At 43.1% G+C, this 25611-nt stretch overlaps 1 protein-coding gene across 4 annotated transcripts in view; it reads right to left on the reverse strand.

The window, feature by feature from the left end:
• Flnb (filamin B) overlaps positions 1-25611 on the reverse strand; it is a 140057-nt gene that overhangs the window by 78713 nt on the left and 35733 nt on the right. For all 4 annotated transcript variants that reach the window (XM_048421316.3, XM_048421315.3, XM_085687960.2 and 1 more), the window contains exons 2-4: positions 13143-13391; positions 11493-11590; positions 9016-9163 (exon numbers count right to left, since the gene is read on the reverse strand). In XM_048421316.3, coding sequence (XP_048277273.3) covers positions 9016-9163; positions 11493-11590; positions 13143-13391 — 495 coding nt within the window. The remainder of the gene's footprint in view (positions 1-9015; positions 9164-11492; positions 11591-13142; positions 13392-25611) is intronic.

Here is a 25611-nt window from a genome sequence, read left to right on the forward strand (position 1 = left end):
TAACCATGCAAGTGAAAGACCTATTTGATAAGAATTTCAGATCTTTGAAGAAAGAAATTAAAGATATCAGAAGATGGAAACATTGCCCATGCTCATGGATCAATAGGAATTAACATAGCAAATATGGCCATCCTACCAAAATACTCTACAGATTCAATGCAAGCTCCATTAAATTCCCAATGCAATTCTCTACATATCCTGAAAGAACAATACTCAACTTTGTATGGAAAAACAAACAAACAAACAAAAATCCAGGATAGCTAAAACAATCCCATACAATAAAAGAACTTCCAGAGGTATCACCATCCCAGATTTCAAGTTCTATTACAGGGCATTAATAATAAAAAACTACATAAAAACAGACAGGTGGACCAATGGAATTGAACTGAAGACCCAGATGCAAATCCACACACTTATGGACACCTGATTTTTGACATAGAAGCCCAAAATTATACAATGGAAAAAAGAAAGCATCTTCAACAAATAGTGCTGGTCTAACTGGAGGCTGGCATCTAGAAGAAAGCAAATAGACCCACACCTATCACTCTGCGCAAAACTGAAGTCCAAGTAGATCAAAGACCTCAACATAACTCCAGATAAACTGAACCTGACAGAAGAGAAAGTGGGCCCTCAGTGGTAACACTGGTGCAAGGTGATCATACAATATCACAACCAGAGTACTGAAAATGATATGAACAAGAAAGATACAGAGCATTCTATAACCAGAAGGATCCCTCGTGCTGCCCTTTGAGGAGTCCCACCCAATTCCCTTCCACTCCACCCTCTTCTTATCCTCGACAACCACTAATCTGTTCTCCGTCTCTGTAATTTTACCATTTCAAAAATGTTGCATAAATGGAATCATATATTACGCAACCTTATGGTCCTTCTCGCTGGAAATCCTCTGTCGATTCACCCAGGCTGCTGCTGCTACTTTTTCACTGATGAGTAACGTTCTGTGCTATGTGACTATTTACTCATCCTCCCACTGAAGGAGATCTGGGTTATCTCCAGTTGTCTGTCATTTTCAAAGCGGCTATAAACATCCAGATAAAAGTTTTGTAAGAGTGTAAGAGTAAAGCAAGTATAAGGTTTTATATCTGGACCTGTCTCCTTCCTCTAAACCTGGTTCCTCGCACAGAGCCCACAAACTCCCTGTAATGTCCAAGTGACCCTGAAATGGGAATAACCAGTTCCTGACACAGGACTCCTAAGCTCCCTGGAATTTCCTGGGTTCATAGCTTTTGGTGGGAATCTCAGTTAGGACTGGTCACCAGAAGAAAGCCAGGCTTGAGAATCTAGAAGCATCTGGGTTGGGAAAAACATTCACTTGCCAGGAGTGTGGCCCATCCCAACTCTGAGATCCTGTGAACTTCCTGATACAGACCTCTTTTCATTCTAGGATATACCAGGATACACAGGTATTCCCTGAGCTCTGTTTGACCGGTCACACAGGTCACAGGAACCTTTGATTTGGAGTCAAGTAAGATAGAAATTGTAAATAACTCCAGGATGCACTACTTGTAACCAGAGTCTAAGACTGGTTAGAGATTGAGGCTTCAACCTGAAGCTCCTCTGCCAATATCAGGCAGAAGGTTCTAAGAAGACAGCTGCTTGTGAGCCATTCAGTTGCTATTCACAGAGAACTAGAAAAGCAGTCAGCAGGAAAATCCACTCAGGTTGCTGGGCAGAAACTAAGGACAGGAAGTGGAGGCAGAAAACCACTTTGTGACTGGGACAGACAAGTGCCAATGGGTGCAACTGCTGGCTTGTACAGGCTTCGCCTGTCTAGTGCTAGGTTTTCTTCTTGTGGTTTTCAGTTGAGAACATAGGCTTCTTGCCTACAAAAAGAGAAAATTTCGTTGTGTGTGTGTGTGTGTTTTGTTTTATGGTACTAGGAATTGACCATACAGGTGCTAGGCAAGTTGCCATTGCTGAATTCATTGCTAAAATTTCAATTGCAATTGTGTCAATATGACCATTTCGGAAGAACCCACATCTCCGTTTCAGTCTCTGCATACTCGGGTCTCTTCACTATGGTTTCTAGGTCATAAATCCCGTGTTTTATTGCACACACACCTATTTTCTTTTCTACGTGACTGTAAAGCGATGTGCTATTTCCAACTCCAGGATCCACATGTGTATTGTACAATGCAAAATTTGCACACAACCTGGCATGTCACTTTGCGCCCTGCCATCTTGCTGAACTTAACTTAATTCTGTTTTGGGGACTTTTGAGAGGGTTTGGTCTTGAAAGCACAGAAATCTGTCTGCCTTTGCCTGGGATTAAAGGAGTACGTCATTCACACCCGGCTTTTCTCTTTCATTTCTTGAGATGGTTGGTACAGACCAGCACATCGTTTGCAACTGGGCATTTTGTTTCTGACTTTGCTATTGTCCACAATTTAAAGCCTACTTCCTACCTAACCTTACCATTCAAAGCCCACCCCCAGCCCCATAGTATGTTGCAAAGAAATGGTAAGAGCAGCCGCCCTCTCCGGTGTTCCAGATCTTAAAACACTCAGCGTTTCACCCCCAATTAGATGTCGGCCCAGAGCTTCTGTGGCAGTGACTCTACATGAAATCGAGGAAGTTTGTCTGTCTTATTATGGATGATTGATGAATTTTGCCAGTTGCTTTTTTAACATCAATATGACCATGCATTTTTCCCCCACCAACTCGTTGCTTTAATCTGGCTGATTGTGTTGACAAGCTTTCTCACAGTGACCAGCCTTATATTGCTACCCAGTCACCATGTGTGACCCATTTTATATTATTACCCAAAGGTATATGATAGCATTTTGTGAAGGGCTTTTTACATCCATATTCCATTGGTCTCTGTGTTTTTGTTTTGTTTTGGTATTGGCTTCAGTTTTCCTATTAGTCTCATAAAGTGGGTCAAATCTGTTGCCTAGTTTTGTGAACTGACATGAGGTAGAGTCACCTGGGAAGAGAGAACCTCAATTGAAGAATTGCCTCCTTCAGACTGGCCTCTCTCTGGCCTGTCTGTGGGAAATGTTGATTAATGATTTATGTGGGAAGACCCAGCCTACCATGGTGGTGCTAACGCTGGGCACGTGATCCTGGGTTGTATTAAGAAAGCAGGCTGAACAAGCCATGGAAAGCAAGCCAGTAAGCAGCACCCTGCCGTGGTCTACTTCAGCTCCTGCCTTCAGGTTCCAGCTTGAGCTTCAGGCTTTCCTCAAAGACTGCAAGGTCTAAGCTGAAATAAATCCGTTCTTCCCCCACATTGCTTCTGGGTCAGTATTTTATCACAGCAGCAGGGACCAAACTGGAACATAAGTGTTCTCATCCCTTATTTATTTTTAAGACCATAAAATCTGTTTTAATTCTTCCCTAAATGTTTGGTAGAATTCTCTAGTGGAATCATCCATAGCATTTGGGGGTTTTCAGGAGACTTTCAATTTTATAAATTAAATTTTCTGAATGTTTCTAGACTCATCCAGGCTATCTGGTTGGATTGTGGTGGTCCGTTATAGTTAACACAGAATTTTGCTTCCATATTTTTTCTTCCTGTTATTTCAAGATTTCTTCTTTCACATGGTCCCTTGAAAAGGCCATCCTTTCAGGACAGACTTTCGGTGACAAATTCTTTTGCTTTTCCTTTGTCTGAAATAAAGGGATTTCCCTTGGATAAAAAGGATTCTAGTTGATGTCTTTTTTAAAAAATAAACAAAACACTTGCAAAATGCAGTGCTACTTCCTTCTGACCTCCACAGTTTTGATGAAAAATCTGCCATTCTGGTATTTCCTTTGGGCAAGCTTTCAAGGTCTCACACCAAGCATAAACTTCCGTGGTCCCAGGCAGGTGTAGTGGCAGAGGCTGTAATTCCAGCATTTGGAGGCGAAAGCAAAAGGTTCAAGACAGTTGTGGACTTTCACAAGTCCCTGGCACAAATCAAAACACCTATCATGGTCGTTAGTTTTCTGAAGTGTTTCCAGATAGCCCTTTGCCCCAGGAGTGCTAGTACGCATATTCCTTCTGGTGGGTGTCTTTTTTTTTTTTTTAAATCATGTTTTAGTTTCTATAGCCAAATATTTCTCTAAGTTTTTAGCCCTGTCTTCTTTTCACCCCTCCCATGTCTCCTCTCATGCAATCATTCACACTTTTGTTTTAGTTCCCACTGGTCTCGGGGGCTCTGTTCATTTTCCCCTTTTCCTGTCTTTCATTTAGACTACTGGGTCATTTCTCCTGTTCCATGTTCAGTTCACGGATTCTCTGTCTTTCCTCTCTGCTACTGAACACATCCAAGAAATCATTTCAGTTATTATCCTTTCTTTCTTTCTTTTCTTTTCCTTTCTTTTCTTTTCTTCCTTTTCTTCCTTTCCTTCTTTCTTTCCTTCTTTCTTTTTTCCCCCCCTAATTCTAAGATCTTCAGTTTGGCTTGAGGTCTTCTGGGCGTTTTAGTTTCTATCTGGGCATTCTATTTATTTCCTAAGACTTCTTCCCCCCCCCCCCATTTATTTTAAGAGTATTTTTAATTGTAGTTGAAGTCTTAGTCTTTTTAAAAAATGGCCACTGTGTTAGTTATTTTTCTCATTACTGGGACCAAATACCTGACAAGAAGGAAGCATGAACTGGTTTTTAGTTCAAGAGTTCACTGCGGAAGGAACTTAAGGTGGCAGGAGCTGAAGCGGCCTGGACAGTGGGTGATATCATATCCACAGTTAAGAAACATAGTGGTACAGGTTTCGTCTCAGTTTCTTTTTATTTAATTCACCAGCGATCCCAGATAATGGAATAGTTTAGGATAGTTTTCATACCTCGACTAACCTAATCTAGAAAATCCTACACAGACTTGCTCAAAAGTTGATCTGCTAGGTGATTCTAAATCCTGTCAAGTAAAAAATATTAACACCATAGACACTTTAAAATTCTTGGCAGGTAATTCTTACATCTCTGTCACCCCACTCTTGACGTCTATGATCCTTTTCATTTGATTTGAGATCTTGGTTCATGGTGCAACAAGTGATTTTTCAGGGTGAAACTTGGACAGTCAGGTTCTATGTTACGGGACTCTGGGTCTTAGGTCAACTCTCTGCTGGCTTGTTTTTATTACACCACTCCGGCAGGGGAGGAAGCCCAGGATGCCCATTCAACTTCCACTGCACTTGATGTTTTAATTGAGTGGGGCTCCCCATTTCCAATGAGTTAGGGTTGAGTTTTAGCTCCCCCTCTACCAGTCAGAAGAGAAATACTTTACACAGCCTCTGCTGACATCATCACTACCTTAAAACTAGACTCTAGTCAGAGTCTTGGCTCCACCTTAACTTCGCTTATAAATGAACAGGGCAGGTATTTTTTTCCCTAAGGTGTTTGGCTGAACATAGAGCACGTACTGTGCTGAAAGAGAATTCTGCCTTTGGGCGGCAGGGATATGGCTCAATGATAGAATATTTGTTTTAGTTTTCATAAGGATATCTCGGTATGACATCCCCCCATGACCCACACCCCATTTAAAATAAATGCCTCAGACTTGAAAGGAAAGAAAGGGATTAGAAATTGGAAAGTGGACTTTTGGATTTTATTTTCTATTTTCCTTTTGCTTATAAAATGACCAGATCACTAACAATAAGATTTGAACACACACCCACGACATTTATAAGCACTTACTCTATCTGACTCTAGCACTCTGAGAAATAACTTATTCTGCATCTTATCTTGTCATTGACTCAGTTTAATTAGTGTAATGTCCCCTAGCTAACCAGGTTTGATTGGGAAACTGAACCACATCCCCATACTCCATAAAATTCCAGCAGAGTCATGCTCACTATGTGGAATCCTCTAGTTATTCAGACAGAGGGTATACAAGTATTCCATACAGAATAAGAGTTGGAAAAGGGTTTGCTCAGCTAAGGAACAGATGTGTTCAATAATGCTAACCCTGCAAGGGAGCCTTACAAAAGATCCTAAGCCCCAGAGTTCAACAGATGAATTTGCAATTGTTAACTGGAGTCAATGCGAATCTACTCAATATTCACAGTAGAAAACAAACCTCTGAACCCTCTTAGAAACTAAACTCCATGGAGTAGTCTCTATTCCTAGTCTGACTAGCAAACTAGGTAACACATAAAACATAGTAACGAAGCAAAAGAGGCCTGACTTGCATCTCACCAAGGAAGAAGGACGGGTCTCACAGACCTTTTGTGTGGTGCCCCCCACGAAAAGCTCCTGGTACCAATGTTCTTGGTAGCATTGTTCACAATGGCTAGAAAGGCGGAGCAACACAAACGCCTCTAAGTAAAGGAATGAATAAACCAAATACAGGACACACAACAGAGTATCGTCACCCATAAAAAAGGAAAAACATTGTGATATACACAATAATGTAAAAAAAAAGTCCTGAAAAAAGTGAGGTAAGCTGGAGACAAGAGTCACAAACAGTATTGCTCCATTTCTAGACACCTATACAAAAGCACCAACAGAAAACAGAATGGAGGGTGCCAAGAGAAGGGGGCGGGTGAGAATGGAGAACTTGTTTAATGAGCAGTGTTTTGTTCTGGAAAGTTAAAATTGCTCTGCAGATGAACAGTAATGGTGATAGCCCTCATGACGGGTGGGGGTGTTTAATGTCCCAGAACATTATATTTCAAGCAATAAATTTATCATGATGAAAAGAAAATGTAAAAACAGACCTACATACAGATAAACATGAGATGAAAACAGCTCGTTTCTTTCCTAGCATTCACAACACCTACAAAGAAGGAAATGGGCAATGACCAGCCACATTCCTGAACGAGTGAGCAGTCATTTTCTGGAAGACAGCACCATGAAAGGAAACCGGCTTACACTCACAACGAGGAAACTGGACAGCCAGTGATAAGGTTATTACAAACAAGCATTTTATGCCTTGATTAAAGTAAGCCCCTTTGGTCAGTATGTTGACAGGAGAGTCATCTCTAGCTTTTTTGCATTAAGGAAACATTATCTGTTACGATTCCTCATAGCACTTATCACCTTGGTTATGGCTCAGAGCTGCTTGAAGATGATGGGCAGCGGGAAGAGGCCTCCAAAGTTGTCCAGTCCTTATTAACCAACAAGAGGGTAAGCACCAAATTGTGCAAATAAGCACCTAAGTGTTGGAGTCCAAGAATAAGAATATAGACATGTAGGTTCTAGAAACAGGAATGTGCAAATAAAGAGATATAAAGCGGTAAACCTAGGAGAATGGGAGCAGACTGTCAGCAGCTTAGATTAACTGTTAACAGTGGCTAACTTTGCTTCACAACCCATAGCTCTGTCTGCAAGGCTGAAGCATGAACTGCAAACTGAGAGTCCTTCTGCAAACTGAGGGTCAGCTTTTAGGTAACCCCCTAGCCACTCATGACCAACAACTGATGTGAGCTGAGGTAACTTTTAACCTGACATTTTGTTTGTGCATTTTCCCATATCCTTCCCTGCTATGCAAAACTGGCAATATCAGTGGAGTATGGAGCTTTGGTAAACACCGTCAGGAAGTGCCAGAGAGAAACAATGGGCTAAACACAAACACTAGTTCAACAACAACAACAACAACAAAACCCTGTTAATGGAAATTGTAAAAGAAAAGGCAATTTGTATCTAAGTTGCATCTTGAGATTGTAAAAATTCTTTTGTTCATGCCTAATGCTTGCTTCTTGCTATAAAAAGTGGAGTTCGGAAACAGCCTGTCTCTGGTTAAGGTCACAGCTACTGTTGATAAGCTTTTCATGCCCCTGTGGAGATTTTTTTCTTTTTCCTGGAATAAAGTTTGCTCCTGGTTTAAGAGACTTTGGTGGTCTGTCCCCATCTTTGCACGACCCCGGTGAAACCAAGAGTATTAGTTAATTTTAGTTACAAAAATTAAGAAATAAAATGTACTTCTTTATAAGGAAGGGGAATTGCTGCACCAATCTTACCAGAAATCAAACTCATAGCCATGTAGTTGTCGTTTTATTATTTCTTGTTTGTTCATTTAGTTTTTGTGGGTTTTTCTTTTTCTTTCTTTCTTTCTTTCTTTCTTTTTTTTTTTTTTTTGAGACAGGGTTTCTCTGTGTGTAGCCCTGGCTGTCCTCAAACTCACAGAGATCCTCCTGCCTCTGTTCCTGAGTACTGGGACTAAAGGTGTGCCCCACCACAACAGGCTTGTTCCTTTGTTTTAAAACAGGGTCATACTGTTATTCTGGTCAACCTTAAACTTGACATTCCCCAGCTTCAGCCTTCCAAAGCACTGAGATGTAAAGGCAACACATACCACCATATCCAACTGTTAATTAACCTACTTTAAAAACTAGTATGCTTCAAATCAGCTGCTGACCACAACTGACCAGATGCCTGAAATTGCTCTGACCAGCCACAAGAAGCTGGGCATCTTACAGTGAGAGTCATAAACAGGATGTCTCAGCAAGGAAGTACCCACCAGGGATTAACAAGAGTTCCCACCTCATTTGGAAACCTGAAGCGGATTCTGCCTGACAAGAGAAATCAATCAGCATCCAGAAGACAGAGGCTCTTACCCCACCCCCATATCCCTGACCTGGGGCAAGACCTATCCCAGCCACTGTGGACCAGGCTCTGGATCTTAAATGAGAGCATCAGCCTGCCCAGGGCTACTGCATGAAGCACACAAAGCAGCAAATTCAGTATACACTACTTCCGGAAACACGGATTTTCAAGAAAGAATAAGGTAATCATAAACAAACAGAATTTTAGGTCTAAACACATTCTCTCTCTCAACAAAGGCTCAGGGTATCTTTAGAGATTAAACCCTTACATCCTTGTGTTTTGAGACACACTGAAACTGGAGCTAGATTGGCTAGATTGGAAGTTCAGAAAGACCTAGACATCCTATCTTTGCCTCCCTAGTCCTGGAAATACGGAAGTGTGCCGCCATCCCTGGTTTTTAGGTGAGTGTTGGGATCCACACTCAGGTCCCCGTGCTTGCACGAGAAGCCCTTACTGACTATACCATCATCTCCTTAGCGTCCTGCTATTGCCGGAGAAGAGGCCTCAGATCCAACAAGACCAGCACTTACCTCTCCCATAGGCCCTGGCTTTCTTTGGGTTGAGTTTGGGTTTAAGAGGAGCTCCTGGCTTGAGCTTGGCCTTGGGGAACTGAGATAGGTAGGTCATCACGGAGTGCTCATCTACATTCGGGTGAATAATCTCCTCAGGAGTGATAACCTAGAATGACAACATGACGAGTGAGTGCTCCGCCAATGCCACTTTGTAGCCACTGAAATCTCCCTTAAACCACACGCGACAAATAAGAAACTCAATTTCTCATTCTAGTGAACTCACATTAAATCCATACCAAGATCAGTGTTTGAATACGCACGTGTGGCTGGTTCCTTTGTAAGGTAGGAGATATTCTCCCAAAATTCTACACGTAATTTCCAGAGATTCTTGACATGCCCCTCCCCCACATCTCCTTCAAAAGACTTCCTATTCACTCCCCTGGTCCAATATTGTAGAAAGCGGATAAGGTACAGGAGGGAAAGGAACATACCCATAAAGCAATGGCAATGTTTTTAAAGCACATCAGCAGGCCTTTCCTTCTGCTCATCTACTGTGTACATATCCCTGCACTAATAAGAATAAAGAAAACCAGTGAGAAAGTCAGCACATACCTATAACCTCGGCACTCGGGAGGCTGAGCAGGAAGATGGCAAGTTTGAGGTTAGCCTGTGATTTATAGTGAAGTTTTGGCTCAAAACACAAACAAGTAGCATGGCGGTAGTGGCGCATGCCTTTAATCCCAGCATTCAGGAGGCAAAGGCAGGCAGATCTCTAGGCTAGCCTGGTCTACAGCAGGAGTTCCAGGACAGCTAGAGCTATACAGAGAAACTCTGGCTCCCAAAACAACAACAACAACAAAATCTAAGCAGGACAGTAGGGGACAACATAGGAGCCATGTGGTCTTAATATATTAGGAGCCTTTAAAAATGAGGAGGGAACTAGAGAGACGGCTCGATTTCTAAGAAGTGGATAGCACTCTTACAGAGGACCTAATTTCAGTTCCCAGCAGCTTGCAACGGTCTGTAATTCCAGCTCTAGGAATCCAAGCCTCTGGCCTCTGAAAGATCCCCTTTACACACACACAATAAAAAATAAAATAAAATAAAATATTGGGGGGCGGGGAAGGTTCTCTGGACATTCAGTTTAGGGCCAATAGTAGATCCAGGTTGGACAGGGAACCTTTCTAAAGTTATCAGCATTCCTGATTCACTACCTGGCCCAGCCCTAACTTGCAAGATCCTCCCTGTCCCCAGTGAGGATGCACAGTGGTGAGCCACGCCTCCTAAGAGCAGCAGAAGGCTCTACACCTCATGAGCCATATCAACCAAATACAATTAGAAATGAGAAAACGCACTGTGGACAGGAGCTACGAACAAAATAGCTCGAGGTTTTAAATAGTCATCTACAAAACAATCCATTAAAAGCAAAATACGCATTGATTTGGTATTTCTCTCCAAAAACTCCTATAGTAATCTTATAGTATCCAGCATCACAGAGCACCACAAAGAGGTGGTGTCAGATTAAAAGAGACATGAGAAATGCAATACAGCACTTCCTGGGGGTGACAGATCTGAGAACCATCATGTATCAGATACATGACTCCAAAACCAAAGCTAAGAAACAGGCCAGCTTTCCTACCTCCCGGGGAAACCATGGAATATACTAAACTCAACTCTGAACACCAACTCAGACTTCAGCAGAGTCTACAATGAAGGATCTTCTGTCCCATAGGACTGGTTTTTCTACATCTTCTCTTTGATCATGGCTTTGATGCTGGGAGCCATGGTTCTTCCAGGGGGAATTTTACAAGGAAAAGATTGGTTTCAAGTAAGATATGCAGCAATTTAGACATTACCTTTGACTTACCAAGAGCTTGAGTTCCCTTGTGATAAATTATGGGCAATACAAATTCTGCTGCAATTTCCACTAATGGGTATTATCTTGATTTACAATAAAAGAAAGTTCTAAATACAAATTAAAATCACATCTCTTTCATACAGGTTTAAAAAATAGTCAAATACTGGTAGCTCCTTATGATTCTTTCTAATAGTTAAGGACCATGCTTGCTGGCTGGTTTTAAAGATAACCTTCAAAATATCTGGAACCAAGAGAACAGAAAATTTGCAGTGACACACACCTGAAATCCCAGCACTCCAGAGGCTGAGACAAGATCAGGAGTTCAAAGTCAGCCTGGATTATATAGTAAGACATCAGGCAGGAGGTGAGAGGAAGAGTAGTAAAGAGGGAAGTAGGGGGAGGAATTACCAGCTTGTGACGTGAAGATTTCTGAATGATCTCTAAGCTACTAAATCCACACGAACCTATCATTACGAATGTACTGAGATGGTGGGAGAGTGCTGGAGGCGAGGTTCTTTAAAGGCTGAACGCCAAGAAGGTCAGACTGTGGTCTGACCCAGAAAGGCATCCAGACTACCAGCAACAACTTAGTGGGTGGGAGTTGTCTCCTGGGACACGGCAGCATGCATGTAGGTACCTGTGGGACGCCCAGCCAGTCGTCAGCCTGCTGCATGGCTTCTCGCGCATTATCCACTGGCCTCTGTGGGTCCCAGGATTCCCAGTCTGGGCACAGACCTGTTTGTGACACGGGAAGGGTGCTTTTAGCATTAGTTGACAAAAAGATTAAAAGAAGTCATGTGCTGATAACAAAACCATGTAGTCTTTTTACTCAGCAATTTCCACCAACAACTTAACTGTACATCTGAGGTGCAAAAGGTGCGACAGTTAAGAGCATGCCAGTATGGAAACTATTCAGCATGAGCAAAGACATGCTTCCAGGACACTGTTCTGGCAGTGAAGAATGGGGTTACCCGTTGCTTCAAGATCACTAAAACAAAGAAGGTCTATAAAATTGCTTGGGCTTGGTGCCTTTTTACAGGAAAGGTATTCTTTTAATACTATGCCTAGATAGATCTAACAAAGATTAAACCAGCATCCTATGTGATTCAAAACTTCAGTTGCCCAAATGCACAATCCTAGAGCCATCTAAAAGACCCTAATAAGTACAAGAAGTGTAGAATTGAAGTAAAGCTCTGATTTAAACTCAGAAGAGCTAGCATAAATTGTGTCTTTGGGTAGAAGTAAGGAAGGGGGCACTAGGAAATGAGCCAATACTATACTTTTACAAAAATGGCATTTATTTATTTATTATGTACATGTGAGTGTATAGACACATGCACATACCATGGTGCCCAGAAATAAGCTTTCTTTTGCCACCACGTGGGTATCAGGGATTGAACATGGGTCATTGAGACTTGATGGCAAGGGCATTTACCCATTGAGCCAGCTTGACTTTGAACTAGTCCTGGAAGACTGAAGCTTGTAGGCGGTCAAGGAGGAATGAGGCTTTGATGCAGCCTTTTCTCCCTGACACCAGTGAGCTCTGCTTTGAGCGCACTGAGATTTGTCGCTTTGCTCAGTATTAATGTGCCCAGCTCACGTAGAACACTCAGTAAATGGAAGATATAATTATTAAAGTATGGTTTTTTAATAAAAAATAATTTGGGGGTGGCATATAAACACTGGTTCTAGTTTTTCTACTGTGTGCGAGCCAGTAAACTCTACCCATCAATCTAAGTCTCTAGTGAGGATAATTACATCTTGGTGTCCACTCAACCACTCAGGAAAGAGCCTATCCAGGTTGGAAAAGGCTCTAACTGGATCCACACCAAGTAGTATTCTGCAGCAATACAGAGAGAAAGGGGCAAAGAAAGCCATATATAGTCAAACTAGTAGTTAATAAAAACAGTCACTTTCCACTCAGCAGAAGACCTTAGATTCCCATGCCAAGCCACTGAAGTGAGCCACATGTTTTCTTTAAGCCAACAGGAAACGAGGCACCAATGTGGGAAGACACAGGACTGGAATCTGGATTATAACCCCAAAGCCTGTTCAAAATTCAGGCTCTTGGGCTTCTTTGGTGATTTGAATAGCTGACTGGCAAATGTGTGTGGACAGACCTTTGAAAGAGCACACAGAACATTTGTGGCTCATCCTCTGTCTTACAATGGACCAAGACCAGGAGACCCACACCAGCTACCACAAACAACCTTCCTCATAGAAATCCAGGTTTGGGACCTACACGCTCCACCCTAGAGAGATGGTTTAGGCAATTATGGGCACTTACCTGGAGCACAGCTGTCTACCAGGGCTCCCAGAGCTTTGCCATCTTGCCAGTTCTGGTTAAAGTTGGTGATGGGCAAGTATGGGATCTTGTTCTGAATCCATCCCAGCAGCCTCTGCTTTGGGGTCTGCTTCTTGGCATCATCATCCCCTTCATCTTCCCACACAGGCATGGAGATGGAGTAATGAAGGATCAGAGTCCATACCAGGCCCAAGATGAGCTTCAGGTTCCCATCGACAATGGCTTTGCTATCTGGGAAGACAAGACAACAGCTTGGTCACTCTGAGTTACACAGAAGTGTGTCCAGCTCTTTGGACAAAGTTAATGGAACCGTCGTCCACAGGGAACCGCACTGAGATCCTTCAGTGTGAAAGGACGCAGTGCTAGGATCTGCTTCAAAACATCACCACATGGCATGACTCCAACAATGGTCCAGCGTGTTTGTTAACCACTGCCCTGGGTCATTATAGTATTGTCTCTACTTTTCTGCAGGCTTAAAATTCTCCATAGAATGAAATATTAAATTTTAAAGACGTCAATGTTTGAAGTGCGGTGGATGAGATAGATCAACAAGCTACCAGCGCCACAGGTGAGCCCCTGACTCAGCATCCATAAACTGATGTCAAGATGGCAAATGATAAAAGCTTTGAGGCAGACGACATACTTGGGACTGGCATTTAAATATGATGGGAGACGTAGAAGAAGCTTTTGACCACTAGAGAAATTGATGAAGAGACATAAATGAACAAAATGGAATTCCCCAGTGCTCTTCGTCCAGGAGTTGGTGATCTGGTTGCCTCGCCACTGAAAGACGGCTGAAACGAAGGACTGATCCTGTGCAAGAGACTCAAGACTGTGATACAATTCCCTCCTCAAATGTAGAAGACATCCAAAGAGAGGGCTGCACACATGTGGACACCAAGAAATGACCCGAGGGCTTAATGGGTAAAGGTGCTCGCTGCCAAGCCTAGGATTTCAGTGATGAAAATGATTTTCCTCTCTTCTCTAGGCACATAAACACACACACACACACACACACACACACACACACACACACACATTCTCTGTCTCTCATACAAAAATAAATGTTATAATAAAAAAAGAAGAAATGACCTGGGGAGTCTTCCACATTGAAGCAAATTAATTCACAAGTAACCTAACACTTCCAAGCCTGCAGTAAATGTAATTACTATGGTGCCGTTTCTCACCAGTTGGCCTACCCCACTGTTTTGTACCTAAGTTTCTGGCTGTTTTTCTTTCAATTAAAGTTGATGTTTCCAAGGCTGCGGAAATGTTCAGCAGTTAAGAGCACACACTGCTTTTCCAACAACCTGACTTTGGCTCCTAGCATCCATGTGTGGCTCACGACAACCCACAGCTCCAGCTTTAAGACCTGATGCCTCAGCTAAAAGCGTGTCTTCACTCATATGCACACACAGGTACATAATTTTAAAGCAATAAAAACGAATCCCAAATTGATGTTTCCTTTATAGCTTAAAATTTAAATAAATCACTTCAGAAATACAGACAATAAAAGGTGTGTGTGTGTGTGTGTCCTAGAAATAATAATGGTGTACAGTCTGTACTACTGCCCCTTGTTTGCTGTTCTGATTTTATATTTTTCTGCAAATTTTTAAATGTTTCCTTTTACTAGCAATTATATCAGAGTCCTCTTTTCCCTATAAAAACTTGTTTTTGTTTATATTCCTATATATAGATTTAAGAGGCTGGCTTCCCCTTTAATCTTACCAATGTTGACTTATCAATCACATTCATCTCTGCTGCTCAGACACGTCACTCATTCAGAAGATAGTTCAGCTAATGCAACCAGAAAAGTCTCTGTAGACAAGCCTAAATTGGGCTCTTTTCTCATCTCATCTTTCTCAGAGGGTCTGTCAATACCCTGGCCAGTTGTGTCCTCATTTTTATTTGTTTTTTGAGGCAGACTCTTGTACTGTAGTCTAAGCTGGCTTCAAATTTGTGGCTATCCTGTTGCTTCCCAGGTGCTGGATTATGGGTATATAAATACCATGCCTGGCTCTCTGTTCACCCACCTTCCACCTGCACCCATGAAAATTTAAACACTATCTTTAGAATTGATCTTCTTCCCTCCTTCCACATCATCAAGAATCACCCCTTATCTTACTGAGATCCAAGCTGAAAACATCGTAACTGTTTTGGGATCCCCTTCAAGCCTCTGGTACAGTTTCTACAGCGTGTCATCTCTCTTGGCAAATATTTGAACATCCCGATAGATGTGAAGCTTCTCCCTCTCCTGGTATCCCTGAGAGTCGTGAAGGTGAACTGCTATTTAAACAGTCTCTACATCTAGTTGGGTACCTCTGTTTGTCTCAACTAACTGATGGTGCCAGCTGTCCAATCAAACTCCTTAAGCACATAGAACCTAAAAAGGTACCAGTCAGTTGGCCTGAGGCTTGTCACATTCACCCAACCACACATGACATACTCAGGTTCAAAGTTGGCCTCTTCCAAGATGACAGCTGACTTGCATTATAGGATTGCTTTACATTCTTGATTTCTTTGCCTCCAAGAACGTTAACCCTGTCTTCCTGTGGAATACACTCTCACATAGGCCAAGGCTGGTGGTGCAACATGCACAACCGCATGTGTGCCAGGATCCTTTCCTTCAACACCAGGACTGAACATTAAAGATAAACCAAACCGCACATAATGTGGAAGCAGCTCAGCACATTGGAGACACCAATAACCTCTTGCACTGTGAGGGTTAAGAAGCCTCATTCTGCCACAGGCATAAGTTTGTAAAACTCAAACTTCCCTGAGGTATGTGTAAAACGAATGCTTTTCAGGAGACTTGCATGCCTGCCTCGTAAGTGCAAGGCTCTCCTGGTTCAATCTTTAGCACAAGAAAAAGGACAGATCTCATCTGGGTGTGGGAGTACACATTTGTAATCTCAGCACTAGTGAGGCCAAGGCAGGAGGATCCTCAGGAATTCAAAGTCAGTGAGTTCATGCTCAGCCTGGGCTACATAGCAAGCAAGACACTGTCTCAAAACACATGTATGCCTAACTGCACGGGCACACTCATAACTTGAAGTCAGATAGCTCTATTTCTATACAGGTTGCATACATTGCTTTAAAGGAGAAAGCAAAGTCTTTTTCAAGCAGATTTTGGGGAAGCACGACCCAGTCAAAGGCTGAGCCAAACTTATAAAATATACAATGCCCAGGACTTCTGTTTCCAATGAGTTCAAGGTGGGTGTCCTAACAGGAAAGCCCCCTTTATGGCCTTCCTGGGATACATGATATCTTCATTTTGCTAGTCTAAGAAGCTGGAGGGAGGACAGGCTTCATTCCAAAAGTGAGTTTTGACAGGTAAAGGCTCAAATGTTTAGCCCAGCTCTTAGAACAATAAAAAGATGGAGATTTGCCCAAAAGACCTCCCCAGTTCCCATCCACAGGAAACAGGAGACTTCCGAGGCCTTGAAAAGGAAATGTTACAGGACATCCCAGTGTGGGTGTCTGGCTATTGCTATGGACCTGGTGTGCTGTGTAGTGCTCATTCTGACACACAAGAGGAGGAAAAGACCAGAGTGGACCAAAGCATCCCCAGAGTAAGAGGCTGGAGGGCCACTAGCTTTCACCAACGAAACAAGCCAACACCCAGCATGCCTGCTCAATCTCCCAGACTCTGCTTGGACTGGAAGCTGGCCATAGATTTCTCCTCCCCAAATCTGACCAATCATAGTTCCCACATAACTACCCTGGCAACTGACAACACTGCCCCCAAGCCACACACATTTTCTCAAACTACCTACAATTATCTAGTTACTTTTAAATGACAGCATTGGCTCTTATTTTTTTCAATAGCTAGAAAGTCGATTTAAACTACTATAAATTCGAAGATGAATTATTTTTATATCAGTTCTCTGGTCCTCGTTAAGAAGCATTTGTATGTGGAATGGGGTCAATTATGAGGTGAGTACCAGATATTCTAAGCATTCTGCAGAAGCAACTTTGAAAACCTCCTTGAAGGGCTAGTTCTCCAAACGTCAATGATGTGGTAGCTTTCTTTCACCTCTCTCAAGTCTCATCAGCGAGGCCCAGACCCGTACAACTATGTTTCGCATTTTGTACATCTAGTGCTGTCCTGGCACATTATGGGAGTTCCTGGCTGCTAATGATTAACCAAGGTAGCAGGAGTAGTTAGTGAGCCTGGAGAACAGACGTGGGTGGAGAACATGCCACTCTCCTGAATGAGAACAATAGGCCATCCTTTGGCCACAAAAATGGCTGGCTACAGGGTCATAAACAGGCAACAAGTGACACCAGAGATTAAGAAGGGAAGAGTGTCACCAGGGTCACAGGAACAGAAAGTTCCACATTCTCTGCTCTCTGTCCACTGAGCAACTGTTACCTGCTAAGAGCCAGTGCGGCTTAGAGCCTGAAGTACAAACAGTTAATACATGACAGTCTGCTCTCCGTGCTTAGCCACCAGGAAAATGCAAGACAGAAAGAACAGAGCTGAAATTCGCTGCTTCTGTCAGAATGGCTAACATTAAAAACAAAATGAAACAAAAACCAAACAAGGGTCTGAGAGACGGCTCAACGGTTAAGGTGGTTAAGGCACTTGTTGCTCTTGCAGAGGACAGGGGCTTGGATATCAGCATCCACATGGCTGTCTCCAGCTGGGATCTGGTGCCCTCTTCTAACCTCCAAGGGTATTGTATGCACAAGGTACACTTGCATACAAGCAGGCAAACACACCCACATAAGAACAACAAACGCTGGCAAGGTGGGAGAGGGGAGGAAGGCACCTTACAAAATGTTGGTGGGAAAATACACTACAGCGGTCACTATAGAAGGTGCCTTCCTTGTGCCAGGCTGCTGGCGGTGGCACGTGACTTTAATCCTAACACTTGGGAGGCAGAGGCAGGTGGATCTCTGTGAGTTTGAGGCCAGTCTGGTCTATAGAGCTAGTTCCAGGACAGGGAAGGCTGTTACATAATGAAACCCTGTCCCCAAAAACTAAAACCTTAGAGTCAACTTACCATATGATTAAGCTGTACCATTCATTCCTGGATTCACAGCCATACCAGAGATACCTGCCAATCCACGTGTGCTGCTGTATGGCGAAGTTACAAAACCATCTTAAATCTCCACTGATGGAAAAAAAGAGTGGTGTGTGCATGCTTGTGTGTGTGTGTGAGAGAGTGTGTGTGTGCATGCTTGTGTGTGTGTGTGTATGTGCACGCACATATGTATATAAATGTAGAATATATATGCAGCTCTAAAGAATAAAAAACAAATTGTGCCATTTGTAGAAAAATAGATAAAACTCAACAAATATATTAAGTAAAAAGAAAAATATTGCATTTTCTTTCCTATATGGAAACTAGGGAGTATGTCCAACCACGCATGTACACACACACACACACACACACACACAGCAGAGGAGGAGAACTCGCAGAGAAGAGGGTAAGAAAAGGTAACCAGGAGTGAATACGGTCAGAGCACCTGATACATGTGAACAAAAATGCCAAAATCTACTGCTTACTACAACAAATATATATGGGCTAAAAAGTGAACGGCAGTGAAATCAGCTGTGGAACCATCAGTTCAACTAGATTTTTCTCTTTGGATCAGGCAGCACTTCTCTGAGCTTTGTTTTCCTCATCTGACAAACAGGAATCGTTATATTCTACAACTCCATAGGGTATGGAGTGAGATGTAAGACCACAGAATGCCAAGAGCTGAGTGTGCTGCCTGGAACACAGCAGGTACTTAGTAAGTTTACCTCCTTCCCCTCCTGCATTCATTTACCTACATGTTCCCTACCATGGCAAACATTCTTTCTCAGAGACAGAAGCATATTTCAATTGTCACTTCTAAGCAGAGCAAAAAAGAAAAGGGCTTCGCGGATTTAAATGCAGTTAAAATGTCCAACTATCACCTCTCTGAGCCAAGCCATTCATTAGGAGGGCCAGAACCTCCAAGGCTTCTCCTCCTGACCACCACATTACTGTCAATCTGGGGAAAACAGAGTTGAGATCTCCATTAAGCAAGACATCAGTGGGCTGAGCAGTGAAAGACCCACATGGCCTGAGGACCTCCTTTCCCAACAGAGGTCCTAGAGACTAGCACGGAACTGAATCTTGCAAAAGGAACTTGGTACTCGGGGCAGACCATCTGGGCTAGGTGTTCACCCCTTTTTGGCTGTCCTGATTTCAAGGTGCCTTGTCGGTGGCAATCTGAACTGTATGTGGGAGAAGAGGTGGGGCTTTACTGGAATAGAATCAAGTAAAACATTTTCAAATGTTCTAGATTTCTACTGACATAGTGACACATGCATTTAATCCTAGCACTTGGAGGGCAGAGGCAGGTGGATTTCTGAGTTCAGTGCTAGCTTGGTCTACATACTGAGTTCTAGCCGGCAAAGGTTGCATAGTGACACCATCTCTCAGAACTACCACACACACACACACACACACACACACACACACGCACGCACACACACACGCACGCACACACACACGCACGCACGCGCGTACACATACACGCACGCACACACACGCGCGCGCGTGCACAGAGAGAGAAGAGATTGCTACTAAAAGCCATGACACATTCCTCATATTTTTCTACTTGGCAAACTATTCTTTCTGTTCCTTGCTCACTCGCTGAGCTTTGGCCTCAAATAAATATACATGGAGAAAATGATTACAGAAATACCTGGCTTTTATTTTGGTATTGTGCTATAAGTTACATTTGCAATACTTGGTAACCTTTCCCCCTCCCTAACAATACTTTTGAAAGCTTTTTAGAAATGTACTTCAGAATTAGTTTATATCCAACAATGAGGCTGATATTAGATCAACTGATTAAATATTAAACAGCATAGAAGAGTGTATAAGTTATGGGGTCTAACCCTGGTTCATATTAGCATACAGAGCACATGTTGGTCTCCATCAGTGCCTGTGGCTCTCAGTTCTTTTCCCCCTCCACCTCACTTTTCCAGTTCATGGTATCTCTTCTTCCAGCTTACTTTTCCCATAGAACCTGGTCATTTCAGCCATGCACCCTTTTGGTCTCCTCTCTTTTGTCCCTCTCTCTTCGCCCCCTCTTTTGTCCTCTCCTTTCTTCTGCTCTTCTTCCCACTCCTCTCTTGGTCATGCCCACTCTGCTGGTCAAGCTCAATGTACTAATTCCTCTCCCTGCTCTGAACTCTGCCGGATGCCTCTGGCTGTACTCCCTCTTATCCGTAATAAAACCACCTCCTTAACCACACCTTGAAGCGGGCATTCACTCACTTTATACATTTTCTATTACTGGGAAATCTTTAAGTTAGACTTAAGGACCAAGTTTAGCAACCGAGGAGGTTGAAGCAGAAGGATCTAGAATTACAAACCAGTCTGGGACACACATTCAGATCCATGCTAGGGGGCTATGTAATAAAGCCACGTCTCAAAAATAAACAAACAAACAAAAAACTATGATATGTTAGGATGAAGATTATAACCTTGTTAGGAAGGTTAAAGAAAAAAGGGAACAAAGACCAAAATGATCTACATGATACTTTTCTCTGAACTCCAAACTATTTGTCCCTGCGTAAGCTCACACTGTTGACACCACACTCTTTCAGGTAAAGAGTCTCCCGAGCATGCTCTGAGTCACAGAGCAGAATACAACCACTGGAAGCTTCAGGTTAAATCCCAGCGTGAGCACATGAGGCATCCGTAGCCATCAGTTCCGGGCTCCCTGCCTCCAGCTACCACCACTCTAAGGATGCATCCAGCTGAAATAACAAATGCTGGTTGTGAATGGAGGTCCCTGAGACCCTCTGACTCCATCTCAGCTTGTCAGGCAGAGAGGCCACCTCCCCTGAAATGCAGCTCACCAGTTGGGAGCTGGATCCAACCTGAGTTGAAGGTTGCCTAAATGTGCAGCCCATAGAGAAGCCCTGAGAAAAAGGAGGGCATGAGAAACAGGTCTGAGAAGACCCATAGGCACCCTCATGGTCAACAACCACATGACAGCAGTTCCTTTCCATCCAAAATCTTCCCAGGGCCAAGCCCTGTCCAACTTGAAGCCTTCCCTTGTAACAAAGAACCTAGGAGGGTAGCTTTGATGGTGAAGTCCCATTTTACAGATGAGATAATAGATATAAAGCCATTACTCCATTTTTTCTGAATCTGTATTATACCATACCAGGCAGGTAAGTCATTACTTTCATTCTGCAGATGGGGAGACAGAGGGTCCTATGGCTGGTAAGTCTATGTGCGTAGGAACCAGGCTGCTGACCTACAAGCAGAGCAAATCAACTTCCGCTTGTTCCATTTCTTTTCACTGTCCAGATCTGCAAGGCTCTAAGAGAAAACACAGTGCACAGACTGCATGCAGAGAGGCAACAGAAGGCACAGGAGGTGCAATAATGAGTCAGAACTGTTTGTTGGACCCCTTTGCTCAGCCAGGACCTTCTGGGGGTGGGGATTCTAACTAATTAGGGACCTGTCTCTCTCTGTCTCTGTCTCTCTCTCTCTCTCTCTAGGAAGTTCCTGCATATTGCTTCTTTGATTGGCAGGGAAACCATCTATAGACAACCCCTTGGAGGGTGTGATTCTACTCAGAGCAATCCAAACCTGTTACCCTGCCTTTTTCTCCGGAAAATATAAATTAGGCTTGCCCATATTCTTGAAAACCCTGTTTGCTCTTTCTCTTCTGTTTTCATGTCCAACAAAAATTTCCTAACTGCCTTCTCAACATTAGGCCTTGGGTTGGGTACAAATTCAATTTTAAACAAGAAAGTAGATTAAGCTTGCCCTAAAATAGTCCATGAAGAGAATGGTGTATACTGGATAATACAGTGAAGAACTAGTCAAGGTAGAAAAATGATAATTTTTGGCTTTTGAGTCCCCATACTATACTATGATTAATACACATACATGCATATCACATACACACACATGTGCACATAAATCAGAATAGAAACTAGAAAAAATAATGGTGAACAGGACAGGTATTCAATTACAAACTTGTAAACGTTGAACCTAGTTACAAAATCAGATCAAGGTGGCTTCCTTGGTTTGCATTTCCTTCAAATACCCCAGCTCATGTTACGAGTCATAGAAGCCTATTAGAGATGGCAGGCTGCCCAAAGATTATGAAATAATAAATGGAACAAAACTTCCAATTTAAAGTGGAGAATAGGAATAAAGCTGAGGGAAATGCAAAAGAATTTCTACCAGCTGGCTCCCAACATCCCCATCAGAGCGAGGATGAAGTCGGAGGAAAGAAACTCACAGGAGAGATGACAACATGTTTTTCCTGTTTCCCAACATGGACACATTTGGGATGGCACTGGATACCAAGTCATGATACAGCTTCATTGACAGCTGGTACTTGTAGTTTAAGACTTTGTGATCCCTGGTGATACAAGAAGGTCTCTGAACACATCCCACAAAGAGATTGGCTGCCTCATTGCAGGTAGAAAGCCTTGTTTCCAACATTTTTTGGGAAAAAAGCATGGTGGTAGTGGTGGTGGTGGTGGTGGTGGTGTGTGTGTGTGTGTGTGTGTGTGTGTGTGTCTGTCAGTCTGTCCGTGTCTACTCAAAGAAAGAAGAATGGATCATTTAATGAAATCAGTAACCTAGCGATGAAAAAGGATTGGTTAGAGACTGGACAGCTGGAAGCTGACAAGCCCTGCCTTGGGGGTCAGGAAAGCCCGAGTCATCCCTAAGTGCAGAAACCTGCTAGCTGTGGGGCTAAGAGTGGGCCACTTCCTCACACTTGGACTCACCCTATCAAGTTGGTGTGACACCCAATAAAGCAGGCAGCAAACTCTCAATGACAGTTTCATCACATCCACAGACTACAGTGAATACTATCATTACCAGTGTAAAAATGTCAACACACACAAGTGTAGGAACTGATAGTGTGCCACTAGCACCGTGAGAAAGGCTTAGTGTGTAAAGACTGCTCACCACTGACGGCTCCAGAACTTCGCCTTCCACACAGAAAAGCATTCCATCTGCTAACAACCACAGGAGTGGGACCCATCAGGACCTTGGATTAAAGCTGATAGAATCAAGATGTTCTTTGCTCGGTGAGCTGCTGAATGAACTGCTGGTTTGTTAAATTCTGCAGGCCATCCTGACCCTACCAGCAGACTTCAGAATGGTCCCATGGATGAGAGAAAATTAAATTCAGGTTCCCTACATTCAATTTGAAGCACAAAGTGTTGAAGAAAGTTCCTGAGCAAGATTTTTGATTTGGTTTGGTTTCTGGTCTATTTTGAGGGGGATGAGGAGGTATTAAAAAGATCATTAATCATTAAATCAGCCTAATATATCGGTACAACTTAAACCCCACAGTCAACAAGCAGTTAAAGAAATTGTACAAACAGGAGAGTAGCAGGCAGCTGTAAAAAGAATACAGAAGATTTGCTTGTTCCTCCTACAGGGCAAGCACTGCTCGTGTATTAAGAGAAGGAAACAAGAACCTGCACTCAACTGTCCTCTCTGACTCTAGCAAGAAGACTAAAAAGACGACGGCAAAGAAGGACTTTTATGTGTTATTGCTGATACATGCTTTCATATTGTTGGGACTCAGGCATTATGATGGTCCCTGTCATCTGGCAGAATGCACTCAGGCAGTAGCCTGGCCAGCCCAGGGTCCTATGACTGCTATGTCACTACAAGTCTGTAGGCTGGTGCAAAAGCAAAAGATCCCTTTAAGAGACAAGCTCCGCCCATTCCCGCTCCCCCTCCTTCTTCTGAAGAGGCAAGCAGGTCTCTTTTCTCTGTCTCTGTCTCTCTCTCCCTTTCTCTTTCCTCCCCCATTTCCTTGGTCTCAAAAAATCTCATTCAAGCTCCGCCTGCATGGCGTATTTGGCTCCCTCCCACCAAGGTCCCTCTCCCGCAGAATCATAACACACATACACATTGCTTGTATTTTTAATTTTTATTTTCATTTATTTATTTGTTTGTTTTGTTTCGGGACAGGGTTTCTTTGTATAACTCTGGCTGTCCTGGAACTCACTCTGTAAACCAGGTTGCTCTTGAATTTAGAGATCTACCAGCCTCTGCTGGGATTAAAGGTGTGTGAGCTGCCGTCATCACCTGGCTAGTTTTTCTTTTTAATTTTAAAATTATAGTCATTCCTTTTAGAGTAAATTTTTACACATATCACCAAAACAAAGAAATGCAATAATGTATATATTAAGAAACTTTTTACCAGGTGGTGGTGGCACACACTCTCTACTTAGGAGGTAGAGAGAAGCAGGCGGATCTATGTGAGTTCCAGGCAAGACTGATCTAAAAAGCGAGTTCCAGGACAGACAGAGCTGTTACAGAGAAACCCTGTCTTGAAAAATGAAAGGAAACTTTTCAATAAAATTTCTAGCAGGTTCTGTAGGATTCCCGGAATGCGGGGAAATTAACAGGCAACAGGCTTTATCCAGTGATAAAAGCAGTGGGTTTGGTAGGCTTGTACGCTAGTGAAAAGGAGATCTGGGGTGAGCAACAGCTGAGGTCATTTGCTTGCAGGCTCAGTCCTGAAGAGACAGAGCTGCTTATGAACTGAGTAGTCTGGGTGGAGAGGCAGAGAGAGAGGCCCTGTGCCATAGGTTTCTCCTAGAATTTTCACTACCTGAGTGCTGTTCAGCACGGAAGATCAAAAAGAAAACTTTGCAGGTTTGCTTAATAGTTTTTCTGAGATGTTCCCTCCCTCACCTTTCTCACAGTGAAAAGGCAGATGTCTCATGCCTTAGCAGACACTCATCACCCCTCCTGGACCCGCAGGCACCCAAGCCTCTGAGGTAGCCTCTGTCCTTTCCAAACAGCTTGAGGGTGTAGGGACTCTGACTGAGATTACACAGCAGGAAGAGAGTCATCTGGCTGCCTCTGGGTGTATTTTTCAAGACAACAGCAACAAAATTTAATTTCGTGACTCTTTCCCTGATACCACAAGCAATCTTCCAAGATTCAGAAACCAACCTGACTTAGTGCAATTACCTCCTTGAATCCTCACAACTGCTGCGAGAGAGATACCACTGTAAGCGCCATTTAAAGATTAATAGGAGTAAATTCAGTCCAAAGTATAGCTCCCAGAGGTGAAGCAGGGGTTTGAATTTAGGTCACTGACTCCAAAGTCTGCTGTTGACCATCCTTCCCTGGAGAATCGAACACAGGAAGAGACTAATGTATGACAAAGTTGTCACAAATGCCTCAAAGACTAAAAAAGGATTTAAAAAAATATTAAGGGTTACATCACCCTCTTAAAAGAGATTTATTATTGTGCCCTTGAATTCCGTCTCCTGACAAACGATCTTGGCAACTAGATAAACAGACCAAACACAGCAGATCAGACTCACTGCTAAATGGGGGAACTCCATCTAACATTCCTTAGGCACGGTGTCCAAAGTTCAGAGCAAGCGAGTGACACACAATTAATCTCCACAGCGTTAGCCCAGCCACCAGCTGCTGCTGGACTGCAGGAA

This window comes from Myodes glareolus, chromosome 5, assembly GCF_982192425.1.
Source record: "Myodes glareolus chromosome 5, mMyoGla1.1, whole genome shotgun sequence".
Taxonomy (NCBI): Eukaryota; Metazoa; Chordata; class Mammalia; order Rodentia; family Cricetidae; genus Myodes; species Myodes glareolus.